This window comes from Lithobates pipiens, unplaced genomic scaffold (genome assembly GCF_037356315.1).
Source record: "Lithobates pipiens isolate NorthernLeopardFrog02 unplaced genomic scaffold, aLitPip1_a1.2 Scaffold_8, whole genome shotgun sequence".
NCBI lineage: Eukaryota > Metazoa > Chordata > Amphibia > Anura > Ranidae > Lithobates > Lithobates pipiens.
The window spans coordinates 244177247-244195116 of NW_027507903.1; the positions used below are offsets into that span (position 1 = coordinate 244177247).

The window sequence follows — 17870 nt, forward strand, 5'->3', positions numbered from 1 at the left end:
ACCGGGAGGAAGCACAGCTCAGGACGGAGGGCGGGAGGAGGAGCTGGGCAAACAAACTTTTTATGTTAAACCGCTAGTGATTGGTTGCTAGCACACAGGGTGGTCCTAAGCAACCAATCACCAGCTTTCTAATATGAAAAATCACTCTGCCAGCTCCCATCCCTCTGTCCAGAACTGTGCTGCCTCCTGGCCTCCACTGTGGAAAGGTAGGACACTGTGCTATGGGAGGAGAGGAGGGAAAGGGGTTACTTCTATAGGGGAAAGGGGGGGAAGAAGACACCACTGTGTGTGTGTGCGGGGGGTGCCGTTCAGGGGGCAGAGGGCATGGTTATGGGCAGGGTCACCCCCATAGCAGCGTCCTCTACCACCCTTCACATTACCCCCTACCTCTCCCCCATCCCTGCATTCTGACCGCAACACACTCCTGATCCCTGCATTCTGACCGCAACACACTCCTGATCCCTGCATTCTGACCGCAACGCGATCCTGAACCTTGTATTCTGATTGCACCGCATTCCTGATTCCTGCAGTCTGACCACAACACATTCCTGAGTCCTGCATTCTGACCTCAACGCACTCCAGAACCCTGCATTCTGACCCCAATGCACTACTGAACCCTGCATTCAAACCGCAATGCACTCCTGAACCCTGGATTCTGACCACAACACACTTCTGAACCCTGCATTCTGACCACAACACACTCCTGAACCCTGCATTCTGACTGCACCACACTCCTGAACCCTGCATTCTGACCACAACGCACTCCGGAAACCCTGCATTCTGAGTGTGACGCACACCTGATCTCTGCAGTCTGTTCTCAACACACTCCTGAACTCTGCATTCTGACTGCAACACACTCCTGAACCCTGCATTCTGACTGCAATGCACTCCTAAACCCTGCCTTCTGAGTATAACACACTCCTGATCTCTGCATTCTGACTGCATAGCAACCCTTAGGCCTCATGCACACGAGACGCAGATGAAACCTCTGTCAAAAAAAAGCTGAAACGCGCGTTTAGAAACGCGCGTTTTGCCGCGTTTGCATGTCGCGTTTAGACGCGTTTAGACGCGTTTAGACGCGTTTGCGTTTAGACGCGTTTATAAAGATAACATCATGTAGACCCTCCCCAAGCTCTCAAAGCATTTTTTTTAACTATTTCTGCTATTTTGATCAGAGTGAGCAGCAGCAGCATAGAGAGCAGTTGTACACTTGCATTTGCCGTGTCACTTGCCACGGCACCTGCCACAAGTTGTGGATTGTCCACTTGCCACGTCACTTGCCACAAGTTGGGGATTGTCCACTTGCCACATCACCTGCCACGTCACCTGCCACAAATTGTGGATTGTCCACTTGCCACGTCACTTGCCACATCACCTGCCACGAGATGTGGATTGTCCACTTTCCACGTCATCTGCCATGCCACCTGCCACAAGCTGTGGATTGTCCACTTGCCACGTCACCAGCCACATCACCTGCCACAAGTTGTGGATTGTCTACTTGCCGCGTCACTTGCCACATCACCTGCCACGTCACTTGCCACATCACCTGCCACAAGTTGTGGATTGTTCACTTGCCACGTCACCTGCCACGTCACCTGCCACAAGTTGTGGATTGTCCACTTGCCACGTCACTTGCCACGTCACCTGCCACGTCACTTGCCACGTCACCTGCCACGTCACCTGCCACAAGTTTTGGATTGTCCACTTGCCATGTCACTTGCCACGTCAGCTGCCACGTCACTTGCCACGAGATGTGGATTGTCCACTTTCCACGTCATCTGCCATGCCACCTGCCACAAGCTGTGGATTGTCCACTTGACACGTCACCAGCCACATCACCTGCCACAAGTTGTGGATTGTCCACTTGCCACGTGACTTGCCACATCACCTGCCACGTCACTTGCCACATCACCTGCCACAAGTTGTGGATTGTCTACTTGCCGCGTCACTTGCCACTTCACCTGTCACGTCACTTGCCACGTCACCTGCCACAAGTTGTGGATTGTTCACTTGCCACGTCACCTGCCACATCACCTGCCACAAGTTGTGGATTGTCCACTTGCCACGTCACTTGCCACAAGCTGTGGATTGTCCACTTGCCACATCACTTGCCACGTCACCTGCCACGTCACTTGCCACGTCACCTGCCACAAGTTTTGGATTGTCCACTTGCCACGTCAGCTGCCACGTCACTTGCCACATCACCTGCCACGTCACCTGCCACAAGTTGTGGATTGTCCACTTGCCACATCACCTGCCACGTCACTTGCCACAAGATGTGGATTGTCCACTTGCCACGTCACTTGCCACAAGATGTGGATTGTCCACTTTCCACGTCACCTGCCATGCCATCTGCCACAAGTTGTGGATTGTCCACTTACCACGTCACCAGCCACATCACCTGCCACAAGTTGTGGATTGTCCACTTGCCACACCACTTTCCACGTCACCTGCCACGTCACCTGACACAAGATGTGGATTGTCCACTTGCCACGTCACCAGCCACATCACCTGCCACAAGTTGTGGATCGTCCACTTGCCACGTCCCTTGCCACGTCCCCTGCCACGTCACCTGCCACAAGTGGATTGTCCACTTGCCACGTCACTTGCCACGTCACCTGCCACAAGTTATGGATTGTCCACTTGCCACGTCACATGCCAGTCACCTGCCACAAGTTGTTGATTTTCCACTTGCCACGTCACCTGCCAAGTCACTTGCCGCGTCACCTGCCAGGTCACTTGCCACGTCACCTGCCACAAGTTGTCTATTGTCCACTTTCCACGTCACTTGCCACTTCACCTGCCACGTCACTTGCCACAAGTTGTGGATTGTCCACTTGCCACATCACTTGCCACCTGCCATGTCACTTGCCACAAGTTGTGGATTGTCCACTTGCCACGTCACTTGCCACAAGTTGTGGATTGTCCACTTGCAATTGCAATTGTTTAAAATATTTTTCTAATGGTTTTTCATCATTTGCAATCATTTTTGAGATTTTTAATGTAAAAAAAAAGGTCACCTTTAAAAACGCATATAAACGCAAACGCGGCTAAACGCGGTTGCCGCGTTCAGCCGCGTTTAGCCGCGTTTAGCCCCGTTTTGCGTCTGAAACGCAGAAATTTTTGTCTCTGAACGCATTTTTTTGCTTCTGGAAAAACGTGATTAAACGCAACTGCATATAAACGCAAAAAAACGAGACTGTGTGCATGGACACATAGGATAACATTGAATGAGTTCAGGTGCAGTTGAAAAAACTGTCCAACTGCATCTGAACGCGCGTTTAACTGCGTCTCGTGTGCATGAGGCCTTAACCCTGCATTCTGACCGCAACGCACTCCTGAACCCTGCATTCTGAGCATAACACACTCCTGATTTCTGCATTCTGACAGCAACGCACTACTGAACCTTGCATTCTGACCGCAACGCACTCCTGAACCCTGCATTCTGAGTGTAACGCACTCCTGATCTCTGAATTCTGAGCATAATGCACTGGTGTACCCTGCATTCTCTGCATAACGCACTCCTTTTTTCACCATTTTATTTGTTTAAGATTTTGAGTGTAGGGACTGATGAATGTACAATATATATGTAAAGCGCTGCATAAGTTGACAGTGCTATGTGAGTACCTGTAATGAATAAATAGTATACATACATGAGAATGTGTATTGGCTGCACAAAAGATGCAACACACCAGGAAAGTGTTTGCTTAGCTATGTTATAAACACAAAGATTTCATAAAAAAAACAAAACAAACACTTGTTATAGCTAGCAAACTTTTTCTTGCAGAACAACTTCTTTAGAGTCTGAAAACTAAGCCTGAACAATTCTTTGGAGAAAAAAACCCCCACAAACCTGTTTCCAGGAAGTGTGAAGTATGTGGTTTATTCTGAGAATGACATTAGATCAGTAATAACAGGAATGAGGAAGTTGTACATGATTATGTGGGAGGTTGATATGTGGTTGTCACATATATATATATATATATATATATATATGGTAAATCGCTTTTAGCTCTCCATTACATTTGTTGCCATATCATCAGCCATGAGGTCTCTAATGCAAATCATAGGAGTCCTTTTCCTAACAATTGCATTAGTCAATGGGAAACAGTATGAGAGGTGTGAACTTGCAAAAGCCATGAAAAATTTGGGTCTGGATGGATATCGAGGATACAGCCTGCCAAACTGTAAGTAGTTTTGTGCTTGTACATGGTCTAAGGATTCTTATTAAGTACGTGTTAAAATACTTAAATAACTTAAAGTGGTATTAAACCCAAAACCAAAAATGTATTATGCCGCATACACGCGATCGAAAATTCGGGCAGCAAAAGACCGATGAGAGCTTTTTGTCGGAAAATGCGACTGTGTGTGTATATGCTACATCGGACTTTTGCTGGCTGAATTTCTGCCAGCAAAAGATTCAGGGCAGGTTCTCAATTTTTCCGATGGAAAAAGTTTCAATCGGAAATTCCGATCGTCTGTAGCAATTCCGACGCGCAAAATTGCTACGCATGCTTGGAAACAATTCAACGCTTGCTCAGAAGCATTGAACTTCATTTTCTCGTCTCATCGTAGTGTTGTACGTCACCGCGTTCTTGACGGTCGAAAGTTCAGCAAACTTTTGTGTGACCGTGTATATGCAAGCCAAATTTGAGTGGAATTCCGTCGGAAAAAACATCATAGCTTTTTCCAACGAGAATTCCGATCGTATGTACGTGGCATTAGATCGCAGCTTACCAATCACTAGATGTGGTGGCTGCATCAGTTTTCTTTTCTTTAGCTTTTTTACCCCTCTATTTTCACCTGATGATCTGGCCAGTAAGGCCGCGTACACACGGGCGGACTGTTCGCCCAACTTTGTCCGCTGAACAGTGTTTGGGCAGGCAGTCTGCTCGTGTGTGGGCTTTCAGCGGACAGTTTCAGCGGACAGTTTGACGGACAAGGTTTTTCGGAATTTCCGAAAAACTGTCCGCTGAAACCTTGTTTCAGCGAACAGTCCGCTCGTGTGTAGGCTTGTTCGTCAAACAAAGTTGCGCGCATGCTCAGAAAGGATTTTCACGCCGAAAGTTATAATGCAGTGTATAGGACGTCGTATTTTTCGTCCCGTCGTACGTGCCGTTCACGTCATCGCGCACGGTTTCAGCAAACTGTTCGTCCGTCGTGTGTGGCCATGTCCGTCCATGCTAATTTTGAGCGGACTGTTTGCCGAAACTGTTTGACGGACAAAGTTGGGCGAACAGTCCCCGCGTGTGTACGCGGCCTTACACACCTCCTGTATTAGTGAGAGACAACTCTGGAGGAATGCGAACAGGAGTCACATCAGACAGCAGCATCGACAGTGTGTGTGTGTGTGTGTGTGTGTGTGTGTGTGTGTGTGTGTGTGTGTGTGTGTGTGTGTGTGTGTGTGTGTGTGTGTGTGTGTGTGTGTGTGTGTGTGTGTGTGTGTGTGTGTGTGTGTGGTGGACCAAACTCACACTTCAAGAAGGAAATAAAATTGCTTATTTCCTTCATCAGCACAGTCAGTGTGGATGGGGGAATCCCTCACACTGCGCTATTATATTCTGATAGCGGGAGGTTTCCCAGAATACAATGATCACTGCTGATGATCGAACCAAAAAAAAAAAACATTAAGCTGGTTGTACAGAAGCCAGTCAATTGATTGACTTCAGTACAACCAGCCTGTACATGGATCAAAATTTGTCTGGTTCTTGCTGAAATGGAAGAATTTCAATCAGCTATGGCCGGTTTAACTCTAGTAAATTGAGACTGATGAGAATAATTATATACTGTAAACCTTTATTTTTAATGTTGAAAACATGAATTTTCAGGGGTTTGCACAGCTTTCTACGAGAGTTCCTTTAACACAAACAGCGTAAACTTCAACCCTGGAGACAACAGCACTGATTACGGTATTCTTCAAATAAACAGCCGGTGGTGGTGTAATGATTACAAAACTCCGAGAGCCCACAATGCTTGCAACATTGATTGCTCAGGTAATTTGTTAACTTTGTGATATGTTTCTCATTAAGTAAGAATATTAATATACATACTTCTGAATATGTGTTATAGCAACACACATTGCCAGCAGCAGATAAGAAAGCGGGAAAAAAAAATTATATCTTTGAATACCCAGATAAAAAAATTACTTCTTTAAAATGTAATCAGCTAGCTTTTGTCTGGTAAAATAGTGCTTTCTCTTTGCTGTAATCAGCTCATCCACCACAATGAAAGCATTTGCATTTTGTGGGCTTCAGTGCCGGTTCACACTGCAGCGTTGTCCGATATCGGATGTGATTAGCACCGCTCTGCAGTGCAAATCACATGCTATCTCTGTGCGATGCGAATTCAGCCATACAGATAGTGTGGCTGAAATCGCATCGCATTCGGACCAAACTTTTGGTCTGCATCAGAATCGGATCGCATGGGTGTTCAAACCCCCCCCCCCACACCCCCAACTTAATGTGTAAATGAGCCCTAAGGGTGCCGCTGCCAAATGCAACTAAGGGCTCATTCACAAGAGCAGCAGACACTGAAAAGGGATCCACGTTTTTTTTTGACAGGTGGCGAAGAGGCAATATGTTGCCTCCTCACCACATGATTTAAACCTATGATTGCCGTGCAATGGATGCGGTTGCGACACGGCAGTACGGCAATTAGAGGTTAAAATCTGGTGTGAGGAGGTTACTAGGGATGAGCTTCGAGTTCAAGTCGAACTCATGTTCGACTTGAACATTGCCTGTTCGCCTGTTCGGTGAACAGTGAACAATTTGGGGTGTTCGCGGCAAATTCGAAAAGCTGCGGAACACCCTGTACAAGTCTATGGGAGAAATCTAAAGTGCTAATTTTAAAGGCTAATATGCAAGTTACTGTCCTAAAAAGTGTTTGGGAACCTGGGTCCTGCCCCAGGGGTCATGGATCAATGCAAGAAAAGTTTTAAAAACTGACGTTTTTCGGGAGCAGTTATTTTAATAATGATTAAAGTGAAACAATAAAAGTGTAATAGTTCTTTAAATTTCATACCTAGGGGTGTCTATAGTATGCCTGCGAAGGGGCACATGTTTCTGGTGCTTAAAACTGTCCCTGCACAAAGTGTAATTTCTGCAGAAAAAAAAGTCATTTAAAATCACTCATGGCTATAATGAATTGTCGACTCCAGTAATACAGAGAACACTCATTGAAAGTAATTGATAAAAAAATAAAAAATAAAAAAAAGCGTGGGGTTCCCCTAAATTCAATTACCAGGCCCTTCAGGTCTGGTATGGATATTAAGGTGAACCCCGCGTCAAATTTAAAAAAAAATTGACGTGGGGGTCCCCCTAAAAATCCATACCAGACCCTTTATCCGAGCACGCAACCTGGCAGGCCGCAGGAAGAGGGGGGGGACAAGAGAGCCACCCCCCCTCCTGAACCATACCAGGCCACATGCCCTCAACATTGGGAGGATGCTTTGGGGTCCCCCCCAAAGCACCATGTCCCCATGTTGATGGGGACAAGGGCCTCATCCCCACAACCCTGGCCGGTGGTTGTGGGGGTCTGTGGGCGGGGGGCTTATCAGAATCTGGAAGCCCGCTTTAACAAGGGGACCCCCAGATCCCGCCCCCCCGTTTGAAATGGTAAGGGGGTACAAAAGTATCCCTACCATTTCACAAAAAAATGTAAAAAATAGTTAAATAAGACAAACACACTTTTGAAAAATTCCTTTATTAAAAATAAAAAAAAGATTCTAGCGGTGGTAATCCACTCTTGCTATCCAGCGAGGGATGATCATCTCTCCGGGGTCCAGCGATGGCTGATCTGATCCAGCGACGGGTGATCTCTCCCTCCAGTCCAGCGCAGCGCAGTCCATCCATGTATCCTCTGTCTGCACTGTCGGAGACACTGCGGGGAACCCGGCAACCTGACGTTTCTTATATGAGGAGGGCGGGGCCATCCAACACCTGACCCGCCCCCTCTGACGCTAGTGGGGGAAGCCGGGCTTCCCCAATGACGTATCGGTGACCCCGCCCCCCTCTGATATAACGGAAACCTGCTCCCTTTTTTTTGCATTGATACATGTCCCCTGGGGCAGGACCAAGGTCCCCAAACACTTTTTCGGACAATAAATTGCATTTTAGCCTTTAAAATGATCACTTTAGGTTTTGAACGTTCGAGTCCCATAGACTTTAATAGGGTTCTAAAGTTCACACGAAGTTTAGGTCTGTTCGCAGGTTCTGGTGCGAACCGAACCGGGGGTGACACTGTGTCGGCTCAGGTGACACTGTGATCAGTGATCTTTGACTTCTCCCATGTCATTCAGGTAGATCTCAACCTCTACAAGGTTGCCTACCCCTGGCCTAGGTGATCTGAGCGGGTACTTGGGTACTTGTTGAAACCAGGTACCCAAAAAAAAAAAAGCCAAATGTCAAAGAGGAATGGGGAGGGAGGCCTTAAATTGGAACCTCCCCTTTTGGGTGGCAATCCGCTTAAATTAGGAGCCAGGATTTTAGTTAAATTCTGCTTTAATATTGCAGATGCATACAGTATATTGAAAAATATTTACAAAGCAAATTGTTAAACGTGATTATTATTTGTTGATAAAACAAAATTTTTTCTTACCAGCCCTCCTGTCCAATGACATCTCACTATCTGTGCAATGCGCAAAACGTGTTGTGAGGGATCCCAATGGTATGAATGCATGGTATGTATTAGACACTAAAATTGACAATTAAATCAGTTTGGATCATTGGGAGTTGATCTAAATTTCTCACAAGGTACATTCACACCTCTGTGTTTTGTTGTGTTGAGGTAGGTAACAAAAAACAAAAAAAAAAAAAAAAAACACTTGCCGCATTCTTGATGCAGTTCCTAACAAAATATACTTTACATGGTAATGTATATAGTGTATGTAACCTGTATTGCATAAAAAACACAGATGAGTGAATTAAGCTGCAGGGAGGGGACTTGGAGGGATCTATTTATAAAAATGCATAGTTATTCCTCGTCCAAGACTGCTTGTACATTCTGTGAGAATTAACCAGCATTTTCTCATTAGTTTTAGAGATGGTTCCCATAATGGGCCAAAAAAACATGCACTCAAGATATTTTCTTTCTAAGCTATTATTTTAGGATATTTTTGGTGGAATGTTGTTAGGCCATTTTTGTAGGTTATTTTCTCTCTGGTTGAATGTTGTTAGGCTATTATTTTAGGCTATTTTCTCATCTAGTCATATGTTCTTAGGCAATTCTTAGGGCATTAGGGGATGTTTCTTCCTGCAAAAGATCATTTAAATATCAGAAAATAACATTTTGCATATAATAAAAAATTTTGCAAGGGTAGTATTTGTGGCTTTTTCGCATACGAATAATTCACGCTACAAATGTTTTTATAAATAGACTTCACAGTACTTTTCTGCTGTTCTTGTGTGACCTCAACATAGTTACTGTATGTGCTTATCATAAAGAGGAGGTCCAGCTTGGGTGAAAAAAAATTAAAAGTCAGCAGCTACAAATACTAGCTGCTGACTTTTAATATTAGGACACTTACCTGTCCAGGGAACCGACGATGTCGGCAACCTCAGCCGATCTTCTGAACGACTCCCGGGTGCTGCCGCTGCCATTCCTGGTAAAGGAGCCCGGCAGTGAAGCCTTTCGGCATCACAGCTGGTTCCCTACTGTGTATGTGCGAAGCGCACTGCACTTTCTGATTGGGCTGGTGGAGGGGGGCCGAACTTCTGGGAGATCGGGCCACAGCCCCGTCTCCAGGAGGTGGGGAAAGGGTACCTGTCAAAAATAGGTCCCTGTTCCCCCTCCCCCTGAAAAGTTCCAAATGTGGCACTGGAGGGGGGAGGAAGCATATAAGCGTTAGTGTGGAACTCCACTTTAAGCTGGCCATAGATGGATCGAGTTTTGGCCAGTTTAGCAGGCACCGACTGAGATTCATTCCATGTAATTGCAGGTTGGTTGTCCTGAAGTCAACCCGTCAATTGACTTCAGTGCAACCAGTCTGTCGAATTTTGGCTAGCAGTAATTATTTAGTTCTCCCGACCCGAAAGGATCCCTATGCCCCCCCCCTGCTGGCAGAACACATTAGTGCTATCGGTGGGAGTCATCCATCAACACAGACTGTGTGGATGAGGGAATCATTTGATTTTCTGTCCTGCAACTTGTGGCTGCAAGAAAGACAATCAAATCATCTATGGCCTGCCTTGGATCCCTTTCACATGGGTGCCTCCATTTTGTGGGATCCGCTTGCTCAGCGGGGGATTGCTCCACTGATCCCCGCTGAGCAGGCGGATGATGGGTCCATCTCTGCTCACTGTACATAGCAGAGACGGACACTTTCCCGCTCTCCTTTGTGGGGAAATTGGGTAAAAACAGACTGCCTGCCCATTTTTATCTGATCCGATCGCCGAATGGAAAATAGGACCACCATCTGTCTGAATTTTTCAGACAGGATTGGATCATATAGCGGCTGGTGTCAGTTGACATCCGCCGCTCCATATGGGAGAGTGCAACTTCCGATCAGGTCCCCCTGAAAAACTGAAAGGCGGACCTGACCGGACAGACCATAGGAAAGGGGCCTTTGTGCTTTTTCAGGTGCTTATTATTACAACACCAGGATTGATTATGGTACTTTTTTAGGAAGTGATTGAAAAATGCATGTGTAAGTTTTAATAGACCAGCAAGAGGTAAAGCTGGCCATAAATAGATAAGAATTTTTGAAATTCTTAGGAAAGGTTTTATGAAAATTTGTACAATAATTCTCAGAACATTCTAATGTCATTTGAAAGATTTTATTTGCTTTTAACATTTGATTTTGGAATGAATGGACTTTACCAAACAAAAACCACATATAATTCATTCATTCAAGAAAATTTTCCATCCCGCTCCTACGAATTTTCTTGTCACCATAGTCAAAAGTGAACATCGATTTGACCCCACTAATGATTAGAAAAACGAATGAACATTCTTTTCCTAAGAATTCACATTTGAAATTCTGCTAATGGGTTGCAGTGTATATAACGGAGTCACCTTGTTCCCTCTAATTCTTTATCACAAGCTCTATTGCCAAGCTTTATTATAATTATATGTGTCCTTTCTGTAAGAATGAATGTTTTATGTGAAACTAGTACTGCAATCATTTACAATCTTTATTCATCCTGCAGGGTTGGATGGAGAAACCATTGCAAAGGAAAAGATTTGTCTCCGTGGATTCAAGGCTGCGGGCTTGACATTTAAACCATACTGTAACTGAATCCTTGCCAGTGCACATTTTTCTGTTGCTTGAATAACCCTATATTGTTGTTCCTGTCCTATCTTGTATTCATAGCAATCACCTGCTTTTCTGCAGTAAATTACAATTGTTGAAAGACTTTACTTTTAGTGTATTTGGCCCTTAAATCCACCCAACCCCCCACAGACACACCCTTCAATGTAAAGCTGCCCATTCAAGGACCAAATTTTAGCCATTTCTCTCTCTACTTGGCCCTGCTGGCACCACCTGCCTCGATAAGCTTTAATCCAAAGATTAATAGGGCTGGGTAGAAAGTTGTGAGCCAAACAGTAACTGCAGCTAATAGCCAGTAGTGGAAATTAATTCATCCACACTATTTAGCGTGGATGGCGGAATCTGTTTGGTTTCTTTTGCTCAACTCGCAGGCCGAATGAATGAAATATTGGCATGTATCACCAGCTTAAGCCACATAACTAAATACTTCAGCATTGTTTCCGAGAGCTTCACCGTGCCCAACATGGTGCAAAGCCTTGGCAGAAAAAAAGGCCTGGCTGATTGGTTCATACCCCCAGCAGCTTCCAGCCATTGAGAGGAGTACCGTGATGTAATACGAATGAAGAGGGCAAGTGGCACACATGTGTTGTAGGAGCTGGATGCAGCCAGGGCATTTAGTATACAGATTGCACATTACTGGGCAGAGTTGCATACTAAAGATCCCAGGAATGGAGCTAAAAGTGTTTAGGTAGAAGATTTCAACTAGGAATTTGTGGGGGGGGGGGGGGGGTGTAAAATTTAAGGGCAACTTCACTAAGTCAGGTTGTCCTTTAACTGAAGCCTGCTATTGAAAGAATGTGAAACTAATTTTATTTACAACATGTCCCTAGAGTGTTCTCAGCTAATGTGCTGACTTTGTGATTCTGCCCCTGACAAGCATCATCCGTATGAAGGCATAATAAAGAATGAAAGCAGTATTGTTCAAAGTTTCTTAAGGTTGGCACAGACAGGCTGAATATTAGCCCATTCAACAGAAATCGTCCGACATGCTGGAAAATCAGCATCCGATCAGCGCTCACAGCCAATGGCTTTGAGCACTGATCAGTGTGTTCTGGGGGGGGGGGGAGGAGGGGGGGCAGTCAGAACACAATAGCACAGTGGGCAGATCGCTGCACTAACATCAAATGTGCTCTCAGTTCTTTTTCAATCAGCCCGTTGGGTTGAACGAAAAAAGCTTCTTGTGTGTAACTATTTAGTAATAAATAATAAATAAGAATGAAGCAATCAATTAATAAAATTAACCGATTTGGTTACTAATTTTATTACTCATCTACGGGGCTATGCATGGAAAGATATGCTTTGCAAGCCACTCTGTTCATTAACCACTAGCCGACCAGCCACCATCATTCTACAGCGGCAGGTCAACTCTCTCCCTCTCAAATCGCCGTAGCTGTACGTCAGCCCTTTTAAGCAGTTAGTGCAGTTGTGCGTGTGCCGCCGGAGGTGGGCGCACACGCCTGCTGCATGGCGGGGGAGCCGATGCACGTGACCGGCAGTCACGATGACCTCCAGCCATGCTTGACCATGGGCACGGGAGACATAACAGGAATTTGTGTGTGTAAACACACAAATCCCGGTTCTGTCAGGAGAGGAGAGACAGATCATCTGTCCCTACTAGCTTGGAACAACAATCTGACTTCTCCTTTAGTGGGTCACATGCCCCCACAGTAAGAAACATGCTAAGGGAACACAATTAACACCTTGATCGCCCCCTAGCGTTAACCCCTTCCCTACCAGTGACATTTACACAGTAATCAGTGCATTTTATAGCACTGATCGCTGTATAGATGTCATTGGTCCCAAAAATGTGTCAAAAGTGTCCGATCTGTCCACCAAAATGTCGCAGTCCTGATAAAAATCGCTGATCACCACCAATACTAGTAAAAAAAAAAAAAAAAAATGCCATAAATCTATCCCAATACCAATCAATATACGCTTATTGAGATTTTTTTACCAAAAAATTGTAGAAGAATATATATTGGCCTAAACTGATTAATATTTTTTTTTTTTTTTCATTTTGGGATATTTATTATAGCAAAAACGAAACGATATTGTTTTTTTTTCAAAATTGTCGCTCTTTTTTGTCAAAAAAGAAATAAAAAATGCAGAGGTGATCAAATACCACCATAAGAAAGCTTTGTGGGGAAAAAAAGGCATCCAATTTTGTTTGAGTACCATGTCGCACGACTGTCAGTTAAAGTGACGCAATGCCGTATCTCAAAAAATGGCCTGGTCATTAAGGGAGCAAATCTTTCCAGGGCTGAAGTGGTTAAACACTTTTTTTTTTAAACAAGAAGAATAAACACATACTTTAAACGCAACACATTGTGAAATCATTTAAAATGCATATACATATATTACTTTTTAAGTGTTGTAGTAGATCCAAGTGCTAAAGCTTGTCATGTCACCTTTTCTAAAATATTATAATTTTTTGCTCTATTCAAACAGACTATTATAGAGTAAATTTTCACATTCCGCTATGAGAAATTTCTGTTGGTGTTCAACTATAAGGCATGTGGCATGGCAAAACACAGATTAATGCATGACCTTAGTCTGTAGTCTGAGAACTAACATTTCCTGTGAAGTCACTATCCCTGTGTCTCTTAGTTTTGTGCTCTGCAGGTGAGAGCTAAACAGTAATTAAATATCTGACACAGACACAAATAGGCAGAAGATGACACCATACCACAGTAATTGGCCAATTTAAATTGTCTGAGATGGCCTCCCTATAGATAGTGATTATTTACTGCATACTTCTATATCATAGGGATAGGCTTAAAAAGAAAAGCAGATTAGCATCATTGGTATTTTTTTCTATCTTCTGCTCTCCTACAGAATCAATATACTTCCCATCCTATAAATACACCCATACACTAATTTGCTTCTTCTTCCTTTCCATGATATACTTCACAACCAACAAAGGTTGATTCTCTCTTATTGGCCACTGGTGTGTGGGCATGTGCACCCCCGTTTCTTATCTAAAGATTGTTAGTATGGAGCCTGACACCATAGACTTCCAAGATATACAGATCACATAGGCATGAATGGCAAAACTAACATAAAAACAAAAAAAAAAGAACAATAAAAACAAATAAACCAATCCACCACTGCTGCTAACATGTATCCAGCGGATCTTAAGAATTCTTCAGTAAAAAAGGAATTAAGGAGAAACAGTACTCAGGAACATACAATACTTATATTGGATCAACAGGCCTGGATTTTAGTCCTCAATATTTCCAGAAACTGAAGCCATCCAACCTGATTTTTTCAAATTTCTTCAGACAGCCCCTAGAGGCTTAAAGGAGAAGGCCGAGCCAAAGCTTGTTTGGCTGGGTTTTTCCTATGGATCACAGAAGTGCAATTCGTTTTGCACTCCTGAGACTCGTTTTCAGCGGAGAGCGGCAAAAGTCCACTCTCTGCTGACGTCACAGATATCAGTCCAGGCACCATGTCATCCCGACAATAAGTCTGGATCCGCCAGGGGCCTTGACTGACACCCATCTCGGCTTCTCAGTGACTCGCTCCGCCCCCTCCACAACTCAGCACTCCAATGAGCACGGAGGGAGAGGAGAAGAGAGCTGTGACTGACAGTCTGAAGCTCTCTGCTCATGGAGCTCTCTGAACTCAGTTTTCAGTGTAGAAGTGTCGGGGGACAGACGCAGCATCGAATCGATGCTGCACCCACCTAGGTAAGTATGAATATTTCTCTTAAGTCATTTGATAGATAGGTAAGGCCATTGTAACGAAACTTCCCACACTCCGCTTTAGTGCTTTCGTCATATACCGCTTGCTCCCTACCATAGTGCTTTAATAAAACTAAAAATGGAAGGGATGTCCTACGTTCTCCTGGTGGTGACCAGTCTCATTAGGGATTTTCCCTTCTATCGCCTATTGTTCTATGCATACTGGTGTAACGCTAATTTTGTATCAGTGACTTATTGTTTGAACTTGCCTTTCTGCTGGAAAATAAAATATTTGAAAAAATGATTTTGCTATGCTTATAGTATCATTATACACAGGAAAATTGTAAAATAACATGCACTTTTTAATCAACAGGAACACTTGGTTTAAAGCGAACAATGGTCAAACTAGAAAAAAGTGCAATTTTTATGTTTTGTAACAACTTTTGTCTATAGATTGCATTATTATTATTATTTTTTTGAGGAATGTTAATTAATGAGAAAGTTACTACCAAATCAGTGAACCCATAGCTGAAATGCAAAAACTTCTCTGGTCTATAAGGGCTCTTTCACATGGGCAGCCAGAGGTAGTAAAAACAGACATGTGCAGAACGAAAAAATTTGTTTAGTTTAGTTTCAATACGTTAGTTACATCAATTTGTTTAGTTAAATTAGTTTAACCCGTTTAATTTGTTTTCTAAATGAGTTACTTTTATATGATTCAAGTCTATTCTAATTTTTGGAATTAGAAATTAAATCTATTCAAATCGTTTTCAAATTCATTTTGAATAGTATTCGAATTTGAAATTTTTTTCAAATTCTAATAGTTTTCAAATTCAAAAAAGTTTTCAAATTCTAATAGTTTTTGCATTAGAATAGTTTGGAATAGTTTCCGCTTTAGAATAGTTTTTAAATTTGAAACGTTTTCAAATTCCAAAGAGAATAAAATAGAAGAGAAAATAAAGGAATGGAATAGAAAAAAATATAATAGAAAACAGAATAATATAACAGAAAATAAAAGAATAGAATATAATAGAGTAAAACAGAACAAACTAGAATAGTAAATAAAATAACAGAATGGAATGGAATAAAATAGAATAGAAATTATAAGGAAAGAATAGAATAGAAAAGAATATAATTAAAAAAACAATAGAATAGAATAAAAAATTGAAATTTAAATAGAATGGAAAAGAATAAATTAGAATAAAAAATAACAGAATAGTATAGAGGGAAACAGCAGAATAGAATAGAAAGAATATAACCATCTTCCATTTCTAATCTATTATTTTCTATTATATTCAAAACAAATTGATTCTATTTGAATTTTGGAAAATGGTATATTCTTTCTATAATATTCTGTAGTTTTTTTTTTATTATTATATTCTAGTTTTTTAAATTCTATTTGTTTTCTATTTGTTTATTATATTCTTTTCCATTATATTATATTATTTTCTAATCTAATCTAATTTATCATATTCTATCCTTTTCTGTTCTATTCGAAATTCTAATTTTAGAAGATGGTTATATTCTTTCTATTTTATTCTGTTGTTTTTTTATATACTATTCTGTTATTTTCTATTCTATTTCAATCTATTCTTTTCTATTCAAATTTGAATTAATTCTATTTGAATTTTGTAAAAAATACTTATATTCTTTCTTTTTTCAAGTATAAATTTTATTTAAACACCAAAACAGGGAAGATCCCAACATTACAGGCAAATAGGAGGTACAAACATTCACAGTAGTCAAATCTGCAATGTAGATCCACAGACAGTACCCAAGCGGTACTCATAACTTCATTAGTATCTAATAAAACATCAATCTATAGAGCTGTACAGTACCCTTTTCCATCCATGTGGTTAGTGACAATCGGGGCACCTCCCTGCATTTTCCACATTTTCTCAGTAAATCCAGGGTAAAGAAGACAGAGAAAGTAGAAACAAAAGAATAATTGAAGTGAAGGAAGAATATAGCAAAGGTTGGGTGAGAAAACAGGGGGGGGAGTCCTGGCCGGAGCGAGGGCGACCATCGGCGGGCTGCGTGCTCCATCCCATGTCTTGTATGATACATGCCCACTTATGACCCCAACAGAGACCTTCCTTCCCCCGAACATACAAACAGGTTCCAGATGGCCCAGGTAGCAGCATATCTGTCACCTTTGTGCTGCGCTGTGAGGACAAGGTCTTCCAACTTCCTAATTTCCTCCTAATTTCCTCCACCTTCCGCATCCAGTCCACTGCCGTGGGCACCCTCTGTTGCTTCCAGTAGAGTGGAACGCATGCCTTTGCTGCATTTAGGAGGTGGCAACGATTTTTTGTATTTTTTAAGGGGGATCTGTGATATGTGAAGAAGGAAGAAGGCAGCATCATCCGGTATTTCATAGTCTGTAAATGTTTGAGTAATTCGTCTGACTGTGCTCCAGAAACCCCGGAGACATGAACAAGACCAGAAGATGTGAAGCATCGTGCCTTCCTCTTCCCCACATCACCAGCATCTATCTGAGGTATCAGGAAAGCATTTATGTAATCTAGTAGGTGTAAGGTACCAACGGGTCAGAATTTTATAATTTGTCTCTTGGATTCTAGCACATATTGATGTTTTCTTGGCACAAACAATCATTTTCTGTTTTTGGGTGTCAGGGAATGTCCGTCCGAGGTCTCTCTCCCATCCCTCTACCCCAAGTAAGCGGGGCCGAGACATGGGAGAATTTAGAAGCTTGTACATTTTAGAAAAGATTTGCGCCAGGGGTTCTGAACCCATACAGTACTCTTCGAAAGGGCGTCAGTGGGCGGGTAAATTCCAGAGGGTCTGGGATCGAATGAAGAAAATGGTGGAGCTGCATCGCCTTCCAAAAAGGAAGACAGTACGAGCCCGTCAAGTCTGTCAGTTCTGCCAAAGAGGGCCAATGTCCTGTCCCTGCAAAC

General features: G+C 42.9%; 1 protein-coding gene across 1 annotated transcript; it reads left to right on the forward strand.

Moving 5' to 3' along the window:
- Window positions 1-3982: 3982 nt before the first annotated feature.
- On the forward strand, window positions 3983-15253 carry LYZ (lysozyme). The gene is made up of 4 exons (XM_077469153.1): window positions 3983-4187; window positions 5829-5993; window positions 8599-8677; window positions 11145-15253. The coding sequence occupies exons 1-4, from the start codon at window positions 4046-4048 to the stop codon at window positions 11215-11217; spliced, it is 459 nt and encodes a 152-aa protein (XP_077325279.1). The 5' UTR covers window positions 3983-4045; the 3' UTR covers window positions 11218-15253.
- The last annotated feature ends 2617 nt before the right edge of the window (window positions 15254-17870 follow it).